General features: G+C 50.2%; 1 protein-coding gene across 1 annotated transcript in view; it reads right to left on the bottom strand.

The window, feature by feature from the left end:
• The window catches only part of Trpm8 (transient receptor potential cation channel subfamily M member 8), a 74,410-nt gene extending 64,274 nt beyond the window's left edge, over window positions 1-10,136 (bottom strand). Inside the window, exons 1-4 of the mRNA XM_005326403.5 lie at window positions 10,020-10,136; window positions 7,076-7,149; window positions 1,746-1,902; window positions 790-967 (exon numbers count right to left, since the gene is read on the bottom strand). Coding sequence (XP_005326460.2) covers window positions 790-967; window positions 1,746-1,902; window positions 7,076-7,149; window positions 10,020-10,136 — 526 coding nt within the window. The remainder of the gene's footprint in view (window positions 1-789; window positions 968-1,745; window positions 1,903-7,075; window positions 7,150-10,019) is intronic.
• Window positions 10,137-15,688: the final 5,552 nt, after the last annotated feature.

Here is a 15,688-nt window from a genome sequence, read left to right as displayed (position 1 = left end):
GTGCAGATGGACGAAAGGCAACTTTTGCTCTAAAGGACACTGTAGGAGTGTGAGGGATGGCTGTAATCCGATAAGAGTACCAGTCAGTGTTGACTGTCCAGGGCTTGAAGGCCACACCGGGGTGAGGGAGGTGCCTGCTCTTGAGAGAGGCATGCTGAAGAACTGGGGGCTAAGGCCACCAGCCTGCAACTTACTTCAGATCCTGCCCCCCCAAAACATAACATGTAGAAATAAGAACAGGCACGTGGGGAAATGTTAACAACTGGGGGTCTAGGAGAAGCTTGTGAGGGTGTTCATCGGATCATTTTTGCAGATTCTCTGTAGATCTGAAAATTTTCAAAATAAGGCTAAAAAGAAGGACGATAATATTAAGTTGCATATTTCAAGTAACAAAGTCACCATGGTTTTATCTCAAATGCTTACATGGTACTTAGAATTTGCACTCTCTCTTCTTCCAAAAGTGTATCATTGATCTCAAAAATTAAAGCACCAGAATATTCTGGGTAAAAAATTATATGTGTAAATAATAAAATGAAACCTTCAGATTTAAATAAAATAAAGTCAACCTAAGGAAGCCCCTTAAGGGGGATTTAAATAAAATAAAATCATCCTGAGGAAGCCCCTTAAGGGGGATAGAAAGGGTCACCCGGTGAAGCCCCTGCTGAGCGCCCTGTCCGTCCGTTTGAGAATGCTGCTAGTACTAAAGCGTGGTTAATCTCGAGGCTGCACCCTGGGAGCCCACCACACAGCGCGACACCCACACCCACACCCGTCCCCAGCGGGTGGCACCTTTGGACTGCGCGATGTAGATGAGCCGGCTGAAGATCTTGCGCATGCGCGGCTTCAGGGCGAAGTTTTTGGCGCCTCCCGTCACGGAAATGACCAGGTTGGGCGTTTTCAGGTGCCAGTGCTGGGTCAGCAGCTCGTAGAGGGTTTCCGGGTCCGTGTCGCAGGACAAACGGATGTACTGTGCGGGAGGGAAAGCGTCAGGATGGTGTCGGGACCCGGGGGCTGTGCGGTGGAGGGCAGAGGTGGGCCCTGAGGCCCAACCCGGTCACCCCGGGGCCTCCACCCCCGCCGGGAGGTGTCCGGAGCAGGGTACCTGCGGCAGATGCTCGTAGTCCCGCTGCAGTGTGGGGTACACATCAAGGGGCCCAGGCTGGGGAGGGCAGAGCTAGGCGCAGGCAGGAGACCATGCTGGGCCATCCTGGGCGCAGGCCATGGAAGAGAGCAGTGGAGGGAGCCCGTGGCCTTCAGGGCCACCAGGACACGGCTTGGGACCGAGAGGGTTCCAAGGCCCAGGCTTCCAGCCAGAGCAGTCTGAGGACAGCGCTGTCATGGAGACAGGGAGCACCCTCATCTAACCATTGGACACCCGTGCAAAACTCTGTGTGAGAGCTTACAACGGGAGCAGGTAGAGGGGCGTGTCACCTTGTCAGGACACATGTATTCTCACACCCAAGCTAAGTGGACAGTTCACAAAAGTATTCCCTGAACTTTTGTGGCATGAGGTCCAACATGGGTGTTATAAAGAAACCCACAGTGTGTGTGCAGGGACAGCTGGGTGACCACCTAGTCCAGCTGAGCATAATCTGGTCACTACTTTGTGACTTTTGCAAAAAGTATCTTTTTCTGCTGTCATTTCTGGACACTCCTCCTCCATACCATTAGACAATTAGCAGTACTTCAAGGTAGCTCAAGTTGTTAGATTCTAATTAGCTAGCTACATAGAAGACCACGCTTACCTTGCCTTTCTTCCCCAGCGTCTCAAACTGGATATCCCCAAAGGCATCTGTGGGAAACTCCTTGGTGTGTTTCTTGTAATTCCATTTCTCGCTCTGGTTGATCTGGGTGCCTTCCATGTGGTGGCTCTGTGTGTAGCCACATCTGCACACGTTTTCCCTGAGCCAACGATATTGATAGGAAGGAGCAGATTTCATTCAGTCTACTTAAGTATCACATCATGGAATAACCATGCATTATTAACTTAAACACAGAAATTCTACCATCATGTTTTATTTTCAGACCATTTTCCTTATCTATGTTGTTTGTACAGAAACTATTTTTGATGTCTAATTCCTGTTGATTTTCCATTTGCCAACACACTGGCCCTGTGCCAGGAGCTGGGGTAGGAGAGCAGAGCCCTGCCCTCAGGGAGCCCACTGACCATGCAAGCAGGCGTGGGGCTAATGTGGGATTGGTCTCTGAAACCAGGGGTCAATTTATTCAGCTTCTCCTCTAGGTCATAACACCCAGGAGCCCTGGGGAAGGCCTCAGCACCAACCCCACACTTTTCTGGCTGTTACTGTTCTGCCAAAGTGAGGTGAGCAGTCCTTCCCAAGGGCTGTACTCACTGGGCTTACACAATCCCCTAGAAGGGGCCCAAGTGTTCCAGAGTTCAAAGAGACCCACCTTCTATAACAGATGTTAGCTACTTGGGAGACTTTCAGTAATTTGGGCTAGACAAAGACTATTGCATTAAACACTAGCTCTCCCCATTAGTACAACAAAACTAAGTATAATTGTCCATTAAATGACACATGCATCACAGGAAATTGGAAGAGTACAGAAAGATAGTGATAACTCCTCTCCCTCTTCTCCTTCCACAATGTACTGTAATCACTCAACAAATATTAACTGAAACTGCACTCTGAGTCACACCCGGACTGCACTTTGTGACATTCAAGGATGAACCAGATGCAATTCCTGTCTTCAAGGTTCTCATGATCCCTTGGGAGAAGCCAAGCACAGACCTGGCCAAGTAAATCGAGGAACATGAAAAATACTTCCTTTGATCCTGGCATAATCCAACCCTGCGAGGCTGACTTGAGGGCTGGAAACAAGGACAGGTGTGTAGCTGGCCTGGTCCACAGTGTGTGCTCTGTACAGGTGACCCTCAGCTGATGGGGGTGCCAAGCATGCAAGCCAAGAAGTAACAAAGGAAGCGACAACCCAAAAGAAGCAAAAAATGCAGTCAAAACATCCAAAACACATTTATGATTACTTGACACCTCTGTCCAGAGCTAGTTACATTTTAAGAATTGGATTCTCAAAGAGTTGGACGGTAACAAAAGAAGTTGTAATTTGGCAAAAAAGAAACAACTGTTCCCCCTCCTCCTGGTTTTTTTTCTGCCTGTCCCACCCCTTGGTTCTGTCTCTCCTGGTCTTTCTCTCATCAATCTTTGGACAGGATTCAGAAGAGTAGTAGGAATTTGAGGGACCAGGGCCAGTGGAGGAGGACAACAAGAGTGTGATCATAAAACTTCCCTGGGGTTACTACCAAAGTCATCCTTGAAGAGATACAGCAATGGGGGGGAAATCATCTCAGCAGGGGTCCCACAAGTCACAGGCTCCCCTAAGGGAAATGGCTAGGGAAGGCTGTCACTGATAGGTCAGTGGGGGCTCCTAGTGGAGATTACCCATTTGACGTGGATCCTGGGGGCGTTGAAATAACTCACAGCCTCATCTATGCCATCAGCTTCTGAATCCTGTGAACTTTCCACAATGGATAGGCCCAGGAACAGAACATTCCACCAGAATTTACATTAGTGTACTTTTCTTGGAAATATGGGACAAAAATAATTGCTCCCACCTCCCTTCAGGATTAAGCCTGGCACATCGAAGACCAGGCAATACAGCATCAATCTGTAGGTGCCCAGGAGGTGGAGATGAGAGGTGGACAGACAGATCTTATGGAATCCCCACATGTACAGTCATGGTCCCCAGCCATCCTAGAGGTCCAGTTTCACAGTCACTCTTCTCTTACATGGCATTCCTGTCTCCTTAGCAGATCCCTTCTTTATGGCTAAACTAGTTGAGTTTTTTGTAACCGAAAACCTTATTTACTATAGAGTATGGAAATTACCTTTATTCAAAATATTTGTCAAAATATTCAATATTTGCTAGAGCTATAAAGATTGGGCTAGAGACCAGATCCCCAAATTGCCTCTCCAGCAGCACCCTGTCCTCCAAACAGAACAGCTCCCAAGGGCACCACTCCATTTGGCCAAGAAAAACGTCACACAGAATTGAGCAAGGTTTGCTCAGCCCTTTCTCTTACAAAGTCCCTGGGGACTTCCCAAGCTGTGGCTGACACCCAACTCTCCTTTCCTGTCTCCACCCTTTTGGATGTGTCCTCACCCACCCAACTTCATTGCAGGATGGGAAGAGATTCCTTCCCTCCTGTCTTTGCCACAACTGAAGACAGACTCTTGACTCCTTTTCTCTGCTAAAGGTCGGAGTGAGTCTCAGGTGACTTTAACCATGAGAGTTGTCTGGTTTATTGGCCTTCAGCACCAATTTGTATGAATTGGATACAGATGAAGAAGATGGTTTGCACATTATCTGAAGGAGGAATAGGGATGGGAGACAAGAGTTGAAGAGGACAGCGGGCATCAGGACCCTAGGTCTAGCTCTCAGATGAAGAAGACTGAGTCCTACAGAGCTATGCTATCCAATATGGCAATATGGCAGCCAGTAACCACATGTTGTTAATTTTGCATTGGAATTTAATAAAATTAGAGAATCCAGTTCCTAGGTTATAATGTCCACATTTAAAATGATCAGTAGCCACAATGACTGGCTTCCACACTGCACAACACAGATAAAGAACACTTCCATTACCTTGGAAAGTTCTGCTGCACAGTGCCATGAAAGTGGTATACCTTCTGTTTCTGCCTGGAACCCAGCATGGCTGAGGTAGTGAGAACCGAGGGGAGCAACCAGATCCAGGAGATACCACCTCAAGAGTGCCAGCACTAGGTGGCATGTCTCAGAGCATACCCAGCAGGGGCAATGGTCCAGCATCACCCTCTAGTGACCTCTCAAGAAACAGGTACCCACAAGGGGTTAGAGTTGACTGGACTTGGCACATATGTGACAACCCCAGGGTCTCTTTGGGGAGACTTTAGGCAGCTGGTCAGCTAGTATGGAAAATTGCAGCTAAATAGGGGTGTCAATATTTACAATCACTTCCCTCGATTCACTTGTCTGATGGCATATTCACATTACCTAGGGAGAGTTAGAAATAATAAATAGGGGGAACTTCAAAGCTTATAGAGTCTTTCCCCTGGATACTCTGCATTCCTTGTACAATGGGAACTGTAGGCCCTGGGTATCCCTGTTCTCTGCTTGTGTTACTGAGATCTGCGACAGCTTACCACACCTGCCATCATCTGACCCAACCTTAAGATGAAATCCAGCCCTGTAAGGTGGACAGTGATATGTTTCCTTCACCTACATCGACTTCCTCTTATGCTAGCAAGTGCACCCTGATTTTCATCTGAGGAAACCTCCCTTTCTACACTGAGTCACTGAGGTCACATCACCCAAGCTCAACTTGGAATCAGCATATTTCATATTCCAGCCCCAGGAGTTGTCTGAGAAATGGACATAAGGCCCAAGTTAGGACAATGAGAGCCATGAAAATATGTCCAGGACATTGGTAGAACCTCTGGGGACGAGGCCCTTTCCCCCAGCTAATACATTGGAAAGCTATAAACATATAAGCCAAAGAATGGAGACCATTTATCCACCATGTGTGAAGAGCCTACTCACCATAGAAGGACAAAAACTACAGGTGGGGATACTAGGGACAGGGTGACATCATGGGAGCCCTGGATCTAGCTGGGCTTTTCAGCCATAAGACACCAGTATCATACCCCACAGACTCTCTACATCCATGGAAGCTCATGAGACTGGATATCTGGAACTGAGACTGTGTTGATGAATTTGACCTGCCTGAAGCACTGCCATTAAAAACAGAGGCAGCTGGGGAGAAAGAAAAGGTACAGTCCTGGAATCAGAGAGCCTAAGTTCAAATCACTATCCATCTTCCATGTGATCATGGAAGAATACTGAACCCACTTGACTCATCTGTCAAATGATAATCACAGCTACCTTGCAGGGGCATCGTAGTGTTATAAATCAAGTAGGTATAGTCCTATGACATAGCCTATGCTCAGAAAATACGTGTTGAATGAATAAAACTATGTTCTCTACCAATGAATACATTGACAGCAGAGTCCTTCAGGGAAGCATTTGAAGAACAGATAGCTGGCTGGCGGAATTTATACTCATCAGAATGATTCATTAGGAACAAATTTATACCAATGACAAAGCAGAGATCTCCTAGTTTCTTTGATGTTCATTTTCTAACTCAAACCTAGTCAGAAAACACATCCTATTGAAACCTATTAGGCTCATGGTAGGTATTTTATGTGCTACCTCATTGAATCCTTACCAGAACCCCTGAGGTTTGCTTTTGCTAGGTTTTTAGGATGAGAGAATTCAATTCAAGAAAAATATAATGGGCTCAAGATCACACAGTGAGGGGCAGCCAAGTCAAGTTTGGAACCAAAGCTGATTCTAAAGTTTCTACCATTCCTACATCGCTGCTATGCTCATTGCCTCCATTCACAGAGGACCAATCCTCCAGTTAACTGCAGCCATGGCTTCCAGGCCATTACCAGCTACACTCTAGCAAAAGAGGAGGAGCAGAGAGGAACAAGAAGAGCAGGTCTAGGCTTGGAATGGTTTAATGAGATCCAGGTACGTCTTCCAGCAGCTGTGCACCTATGCATTCACTCCCCCCGCTCATGGGTGTTGGGCTCCAGGGTGCCTTTTGTAACCCAGCCTTGATGTGCCCAAACTCAGAGTAGATGAAAGCCCAGTAAAAAGGGAAGGCGCAGAGACCACAGCTGGGAACAAGGGCCACTCGGATTGACACATGTGCACAAATGCGTCGTTGCCTGGCAACTGCGGTTGAGCCATGTCTGTTGCCAAGGCCCCCAGGGTGGGCTCCCAGGCTCCCGGGAGTACTGCAGCGGGTGAAGACCCTCTCAGCAACCTCAGCAGCTGCTGTATCATCAAAGCTAAAAATACACAGGAAATGATATAATTAGGGAAGAACTATAAGATACTTGCCAGATCCTCTTGATCACACACCCTTTCTGGGAATTACAAGATGAAAACAACCTTTATAATGCACTAATGGGCTTTTATTTGTTTGTTGTAATGGTGGCTAATAATTAATTTTTAAACACGGAAGCAAAAATGGAGGGAAACAGTAGCTTACGTGGCCTTGGAATCTTTGGTAAAGAAGACACATTCCCGCTTCTTAAAATTCGCTTGAATAAAATTCACCAGGTCCTTTAGAGAAAAACATTGGATAACACATTACTGCTTTATTCATGCCTCCTGATGAATACTAAATACATCCAAGCTACTTCAAAGGTTATAACTACTCCCCCCAGGCAGCCAACGTTTGCTCATGCTTTGGACTACACCAGGGTTTTGTTGGTGGTGGTGGAGGAGTTTTAAAGGGAGCATACATCTAAATTTTTATAACTAAATGCAAATGTTTCCAAATGTTACTTAGAGTTATCTTGTACCTAGAAATCATGTTTTTCTGTCTCTAAGGCTACCAGGAAGAGTAAGCACTGCATAATAGTCTAGCATTTAAAAAAAATTAATATCAGCACAGGTTTCCATTAATCTTCTGCTTGCTTTTTAAAAGATGTTTCAAAACCTCCTTCCATGGTTGTATTTATTCCCCTGTGGGCAAGGTGGTTAGGCGTATCTGAGGCTAATTCTGACAAACACCAAAGCCTTTATAAACAAAAAATTGCCTTTAAGTTGGCAGAAGCAAGCTATTTGAAAACAGATGAAAAAATACTTTGAAAATTTCCACACTCTTCAAAATGAATGAAGATATCTGCAACATATATTGGTCATCATATGATTGGTGAGCAGAATATATAAGGATAATAATTCAGAAAGAAAACATCAGATAACCCTGTGGGGGAAATGGCAAGAGACAAGAGCAGACGCTGAATAAAAGAGAACACAAATAACCCATGAACACACAGAGCTGGATCTTATTACTAATGAAACAAATGTGAAGTAAACCACAGTGAGATCTCATTTCATGCACCCAGTGAAAAAGACATTAATCCCCAGCAGGGTGAAGGGGAGAGCTGTGGGTCTCAGGGTGGAGAAACTGGTACAAACTTGGCAGAAAATGGTCCACTGTTGCCTGTCAGGTCATTTCCCTGGGGAGCAGGCCCTTGTGGAGAGAGGCAGGGTCCCCCAGTGACCCATACACTCTGATGCCTGGTGATGAGGTTGTGGCTTCAGAGAGCATCTTGACCTTGGGAGCTGGAGTGCTGGGGTTTCTCTTCCAAATCCACGCCCTGCAGAGCACCCGTGCTGACCGTCAGAGAGCTCAGACTGCTTCCTGCACAGTTACCTCATAGACGGGCCGGCAGCGAAGCCAGGCCTGGCTCCTCCCCACGGCAAGGCCTTCACCAGCAGCAGTACACCAGGATGGGGGCCCTCTCCTGGAGGTCCCTCCTCACACCCCATCCCCTGCCCAGGCAAGTCCTGAGGAATAGAGAATGGGCACCACATCTTCCTCTTCCCATCCTTTGAACCTAAGTTCCCCCACAAATTCTGTTTCTTAAACCAAACGCCATGAAGGAGAAATAGACACCTTCCACTCACTGTTCTCAAACCAAAGGACACGCCTCAGGAGACCTGGAAACACACCCACGGGTGTTAGGAGTAGTGTCAATCCTCATAGCAAAGGCTAGAAACCCGGAAGTCCAGCCCTCCAGCCGGACAGACACATGCACGTGGCAGAACTCTGCACAGCGGGGAAATGAATCAGCAGCAGCTGCTGGAATCAGTGTGCACTAATCTCAAAACCAGTGTAAAGAACTCACCAAAAAGTCCTTACAATACAATCCCATGAATACAAAAAGTGTCCCTAAAAAGGCCAGGAACCAGCAACCGTGACCCAACATTCAGGACAGTGGTTATGACCTCTGAGGCGAAGGCCTGACCTCCCACAGGGAGGGCACAGGGGAGCGTCCGAAACACCGGCCACATCCCATATCTCAAGCTGGTAGTGGGTACTGGGCATTACCAGTGACCTCTAGGCTGGAAATTTCATGTGGATTTCACAGAAAAATAACTCCAATGCTCATCTGTGTGGAAGAATTTTGAAAATCTGTGATGTCCATTTTCCCTCGTAATATTTTTGATTTACTTAAATAATTGAGTCTACCTCCCACGACGTGAACAGTCAGCAGCCCTGCGAGCTGTGGAATCAGGCTCACGGCGGAGGGTGGATGGTAAAGATGGCCTGGTTCTGATCATTTCCTCTGTAAATGCACTCTGCAGAGGTATGGGTGTCTGCTGAGGGGCAAACAGGAGCTCCCAGAACTGAGAATCTCCTGGGCGGCCTCAGCAATGCCACCTGCCAGGGCTGCCTGCACCCAGGAAGGGCCACCCTCAGGGGCAACAGGAGCACGGTGAGGAGACAGCCCTGGTCCAGCTCCCAGGGCACCAATGCCTGAGGCTGAGTGGACCCAGCCAGGGCCCTTCCTCCGGGGTACTTCTTTGTTTGGGGTCAGAGAAGAAGAGCAAGGGGTAGGAGCAGTGGGGAAGCCACCACAGCCTCTGCATACTGGGCTTCTCACAGAGCAGGACCAAGTCGAGATGTGGGCAGGCGCTAAAGAGGTGCTCAGTACTGGGGGCTGCAAGTGCAGGGCGGCAACCCAGGACAGCACCTCCCTCGTTTCACACCTGAGCATCGCACTCGCCCTGTCCTGGCCCTGGGAGGCAGGCCCCAGCCGGAGGAGGAGGGCAGGGGCTTTAGCTGTGCACAGAGCCAGGCCTCAGTAACCACCAGGCAGAGCAAACTGACCTGACCAGCACCCCGCCCTCCCCATTGCTGCTCCTCCCCGTCTGCGAAGCCAGCCAACATCCTGACTTTAACTCTAGTCAGAGGGAACTGGACATCAGCCTGGAGGGTCATCTTTACTTCCTGGCGAGTGAGAGCATCTGAGATGGCCAGAGAGTGTAAGAGGCTGCAGGAGGGAGCTATGTTGGGAGATGGCGTCCTGCTGGCATGGCGCCCTGAGGACAGGGAGAGGCTCTTTGTAAAGAAGGCAGACAAGTCACCAAATAATCCTAACTGCCCAAGCTCTGGGCAAGGGGCCGGGCGCCCGACTTACGCTTTCACTGTAAGACACGTCCGTGCTCCGAGACACGCTGGAGTAGAGGGTCCGCGTGCTGCCCAGAGTGCCATTCCTCCTGCTCCTCATGCTGAACCTGGCACGCTCGAAGGACATCTTGCCTGGGAAGATTTGGGGATTAGTGTGAGTTACCCAGCAAAAGGGTCTCCCTCAGAGCTTAGCCCTGACACCCCTTCCATTCATCCACCCCTTGCCATGCATCCCACACTCTGTCCAACCCACCAGGGAAATTGTACCCCTGGCCCAATTCCTGTTCAGGCTCTGAGACCCAGCTGGCCTTTCTGCCCTTCAGTCTTCCCCTGGTGAGCCCCCAGAGTGGCAGAGCACATGGTGCCACATTGCAACTCCCTGCAGCCTGGGCGCCCTGGGGAACAGACTGTCTGGTTCGTTCCTGGAGCACCTCACAGGACTCACACCAGCTACCTGCTAGGTCGATGGATGTGATATACCTAGCAGATTGCATGGACAGAGGACATGGCCACTGGGCCAGGAGAATCCTGGATCTGATCCAGTCAAGCAAAGAGGGAAAGGGACCTTGAGAGAGGCCCCAGAGAGGGCCTGAGGATATATGCCCCAGGACGACCTGAGACTCTGAAGCAGCTGGATGTGCCCCAGGAGGCCGGCACTTTCTCCTGGGCTCAAGGACAGGCCAGGGAACCTCATGTGTCCTGACCATGCTTCCTGACTGTCCTCACTCTTCCCACACCAGGACACTCTTGTCCAAGCTCTGGAGACCCCCTTGTCTCCTGAGCTCCAACTTGGACCTGCATCCCAAGCTCCAGAAAAAACCTTCTGACCAGACTTCCCCAAATTGTCCACCAGATGTGGTCAACAGAACGTTTCTAGAACAAAATTATCATCCTTCCTATACACCTGCCCTGCATCCCCTCCTCCAAGGACCACATCCCTCCCTGTCTGTCCCCACCACACTCAGCCCTCCCTAGGCCTCTCTGATTGCCCACAGATGCAGCTAGGGCCTGGCTGCTTCCCCAGCCTGAAACCACACCCGCCTCTCCCCGGAGCCCCTCATCCCCATCTGTGGCCCACACTCCTCCATGGCTCCATCTCCCGCCCATCCTCCATATCTAGGCTCACCCGTCCTCCCTCCAGGAGACGCCCCAGGTTGTGCATGCTGGGCGGACAGCATGCCCTTAGCATCAAGACTTGTTCAGTGATGTGTCTGACCCTATTATCTTGCAGAGGCCAAAACCATGTCCACCTGGCTCAGCATAGACTCCGAGAGCCCAGCACAGCTTAGGAGGTAAATCCGCACATCATTTATTGCATTAATCATTTGAACAAGTCAACACCCCCCTTGAAAATCCTCCTTGGGTCTGTGAACTATCCTCACGTTTCCTCCCATAACCTCCAGGTGCAGAGCACACCCGCCCACAGGAGTGTCCTGGTGTGGGAACAATGAGGACCATCTGGAAGCATCTTCACTCACACTCTGTTCCTCACCTCTGGGCCCGTAAGCCTGACTCCTCATGCAGATTGCAGGTGCCAGACTAGGTGCAAACTCTCCTGAGCTACAGAGATTGGACACTTCTTTAAAACCCACTCATGATGGGCGGTCCCGACTGTTTAAATCCCTGAGTGATTCTTTTACTTCTCTCCCCAGGCATTTCCAAGAGACTTGAGTATTAATTGGTACTTTACATACATTATGGTAAAACCACAAATCAATCCTGCAAGGTATCTATTCACAGTGACTCCCATACAGCAAATTGCTCCTAAGCGGAATGCCAAGGTTTAGAAAGTGATTTCATCTGCCTCACAATGAAAAACTGCTTATTTTGTTACAAAGGCAAAAGCGTGTTCTGGCTTTTGAATCACATTTCTGCCAGCGAGAAATGGGAAAGCCTGCAGAAGACACATAACACTTGCAGCCACAGCCCTGGCCTGACGTCTCCCGGGCACGAGCCTCTCACCGGCTCTCAGAGGCCAGCTGGTGCCTGCTGCCCTGGGGTCTGGGCACCCTGCACCACGCCCTCCACAGCAGTCTTCTAGGTGCACAGGCTATTTCTCTTCCCAACACATTCTGCCAAGATTTAGACCCCGGAGTGAGGGAAGCCAGGCCTTTGGAAGAAGAGCCATAAGGCCCAAGGCCCAAGGGAAAAGATGAGGGGGAGTGAGAAGAGAGGGCCCCAGGGCGCCGGAGAGGGTGAGCAGAGGACGAAACTGCCTGAAGGAGAGAGCCGGAAAGGCTGGAGCCAGGAGGCGGGAGAGCAGAGGAAGCCGCTCTGGGAAGGAGCCCAGCAACCTGTCTGTGCCACGGAACAGAAGCCCCCGCAGGTCAGGACCCTAACCCCTCGGGAAAGACAGGCAGAGGGCCAGAGTCCAGGTCCACCAGACAAGGGAACACAGATCTCCAGTCCACATGAAGACCCTCCCAGTGAGCAGTGAACACCAAGGAGGGTCCGGATGCCAGCATTTGCTGTCGGGGCTGGTAATGGGCACACTGTGGAGACCATGAGCCATCATGTGATTGGATGGGAGGCCAGGAGAGCTGCTTCACTCCAGGCAGGGCCTTTTGCCAGGGATGCAGTGAGACACTGCGACGTGATCACGTCGCCCCAGTGACTGGCTGCGGAGAATCCAGCAGAAGAAACACGTAAACAGGTCACCCAGAAGATGATCGCTGCTGAGACATTTGTACAAGGGAAAATTGGAAATGATCTAAATTTCTATCAGTAGGAGAGGATTCTACCCAAGAGGTAAGATGATGTGGAAAGATGACTGTGATGAGTAAGTCACAGCAAGTATCGCATGGCCATAGGAGGTCACGGAAGCAGGAAATCCTGGTACGTGAAGGCTCTGACTTTGGAGCTTGGGTTCAACCTTGAGCAAGAAGCTCCTTACCCAGGAGGCACCCTGCAGTGAAGGCAGCCATCGTTACTCCGCCAAAGCAAATGCAGACAGGAAGCTCCAGATAAGTGGAGCCAGCTCATTGAAAGGTCACCCACCGCTACGCAGGGCGAGTGAGACCACGGGTTTTAACTTTATCCTTTTACTTTTTATGTTTTTTTCCCCAATCTCTTGTATCTGGAAAATGCAATGGATAAGTAGGAAGTGTATCTAGAGGCTGGGCAAGGTGGAGTCAACCAGTGACCTCACAGCGTCCCTCTCAGCAGGTGAGAGGATGGGGACAACACATGGACGCCCTGGTGTCCTAGGTGGCTCGTTCCCCAGGGCAACGGCGGGTGGAGCTGGGGTGCTGCTCTGTCTGCTGGGAAGAGGTGTCTGAATGTTAGCAGAGGGAGAGACCCAGGAGGGGAGACATCTGGGCAAAGGGCAGAGCATAGAGGAGGAGTCCGTGAGGGTGGACGGGAGCAGGGAGCTAAAAGAAAGCAAAGATGAAGGGAAAGACGGTCAACACTAGCACAGTCATTACTGAGGGGAAACTCTGAATTTTTCCCATCATATTCTTTGAAATCTCACCTGGACGTGGAATCGACTTTCCTTCTGGACCATCCAACTCTTACTCCAGAGAACCGCAAGTCTGCCCACAGCAGAGGCGTGATGGAGCACTGCAAGGTCTGGGTGCCTTGGTCATCAGCCAGGACTATAGCAACAGTTTAAAAGGAGCTTCTCAGCCCCCACCCCACTGCTGGGGACTCACAGACCCCTACCCCACCACAGGAGCAGTGCTGTGTCTATCAGGCTGTGCATCTGTGGTTCTAGAAGGTTCTTCCTGGAGAAGGACCTCTGCTCTGGAGCCTAATTGACCAGGCAGTCAGAGGGACTCCTGCAGCTCCAGTCTCTTGGAATAAATAAGAGAACCACCAGGAAAAACAGCTGCTCAGAGGCTTCCTTAGAAGGGGGCTCCAGAGGTTCAAGCTGATGGACTTACTCCATCAGCTGGGGAGGCTGCGCTCCACGGCCAACCAGCCCGCAGCTGAATCTCTTGGGGCCTCGGTTTCCTGATCTCTTAGAGTCTCCCCATGTAACCCGGCAGCTTCCCATGAGTCGTGGGAGCAGCTTGCACAGACCTGGCCCAGGGATCGAACGGCAGGAAAGTCAGAGCTCTGGCATTCCTGCTCTACTAGTATTAGGACTTGAGACAGTAAGTAAGGTGTCTGGGGAAAGCCAGGGGGCGGGGAAATTCATAGCAGCAGACCTCAAAGACGGCTCTTTACCCTCTCCACGCCCAGGGCCATCTTGGAAGCCACCTGGCCTTTTACCTTCCGTGGATTTCCAGGGCTTTTGTCTTGTCTGACCCCAGAGTGAAGAGGTGTCGGTTACGTAGAGAAGCCAAGTAGATTCGCTCCCTGAGGAGCAAAAGCAGTCATAGGAGAAGTGTGGAGGGGGAAGGAGGTGGTGAGAGAGGAAGGGGCCCATGAGCACAAGAGCTCTGTGAGTGGGAGGGAGAGGCCGGAGCACAGATTGATGAAGACCGCGGTGCTTCCCAGGACGAGGCTCCTGCAGGGCTGTGGGCCTGAGGCTTCCCGGGGGTTTTGGCTACAGGGGGTTGTCAAGCCCAGAACTGAGAAGGCCCAGAGAGTGTGCCAGCAAGACACAGCCACAAAGCCATTGCCTTGCCTGAGCCTCCCGATTAGAGGGAAGTCACTAGATAGAGCCTGCACTCGGGAGAGGACCCCACTGGCGTCCCTGGGGCCATCTTGGAAGCCACCTGGCCTTTTATCTTCAGTGGATTTCCAGGGCTCTCGTCTTGTCTGACCTGAGTGTCTTTTTCACACAGCACATTGTGTTCCAAAGGCCCCAAGCTCATCTCACTGCATGCCCCCGAGGCCGAGTCAGTGCTTGCTTGTCATGGTCTCTGATTCCTGTCACCCAACATCCCTACAGTGGTCAGTTCATCTGGGACTAGACCCATGTTGGTACTATTAAGCTATTCTTATTAAACACATGATTAAAATTATATTTTAAATATATTATTAAAATTATATTTTATTAACATATGATTTAAAAACATATCTTTGCCTTTGAGAGTAACGCTATCTTCACATTAATTTTCATTGGCCTGTAGAGAACCAGAGGGAAAGAAATGAGCAGAGGGTAAAATAAGAGACCAGGAAAGTGAGGGCTCACCCAGCCACATGGGAAGCCTGTTTTAAGGACCTGGGGAGGAGAAGGTGCTAGAAATTGTATGTTAACCTGGCTGGTGGCCAAAACAAAGGGACAGACATGGTCAACTGCCAAGTTTCAGGGCTCCTGTAAAGGAACACGAAACCCACATTGGCCACTGGAGAGGCCAGCTAGGAAGACCTGCAGCTGGGGCCAGGTGCTTGGGAGCACCCAGGGGTGACACAGGGGCTCTGAGTGATGGGCAAACGCCACTCAGGCCTGCAGAGGTGATGACCAGACCTCTTCCTCCTGTGGGTAAAACGCTGCTCACACCACGAGCACGTGAGGAACTGTCTGGGGCTGTGTGGTGCCAGTCGCACAACCCTGGGTCCTGGCACAATACTGTGGTTTTGCGGGATGTTACTGCTGGGTGAAGGGTCCGGGGAACGCCAGAGCACTCTCTTTTCAACTTCCTGTGAAGCTATTATGATTTCAAAATAAGAAATTGGAAGGAAATTATGCTTGTCCAACACACTGGGTCTCCTGGTGAGAAACGTCCTAGGCCCCACCGTGGGTTACCTAGAGCGAGGCTGTCTTTTCTAACACCCTGAGCGCAGGCT

The sequence above is a fragment of the Ictidomys tridecemlineatus genome, chromosome 7 (assembly GCF_052094955.1).
Source record: "Ictidomys tridecemlineatus isolate mIctTri1 chromosome 7, mIctTri1.hap1, whole genome shotgun sequence".
NCBI lineage: Eukaryota > Metazoa > Chordata > Mammalia > Rodentia > Sciuridae > Ictidomys > Ictidomys tridecemlineatus.
This window is presented reverse-complemented; position numbering and strand designations above follow the sequence as displayed.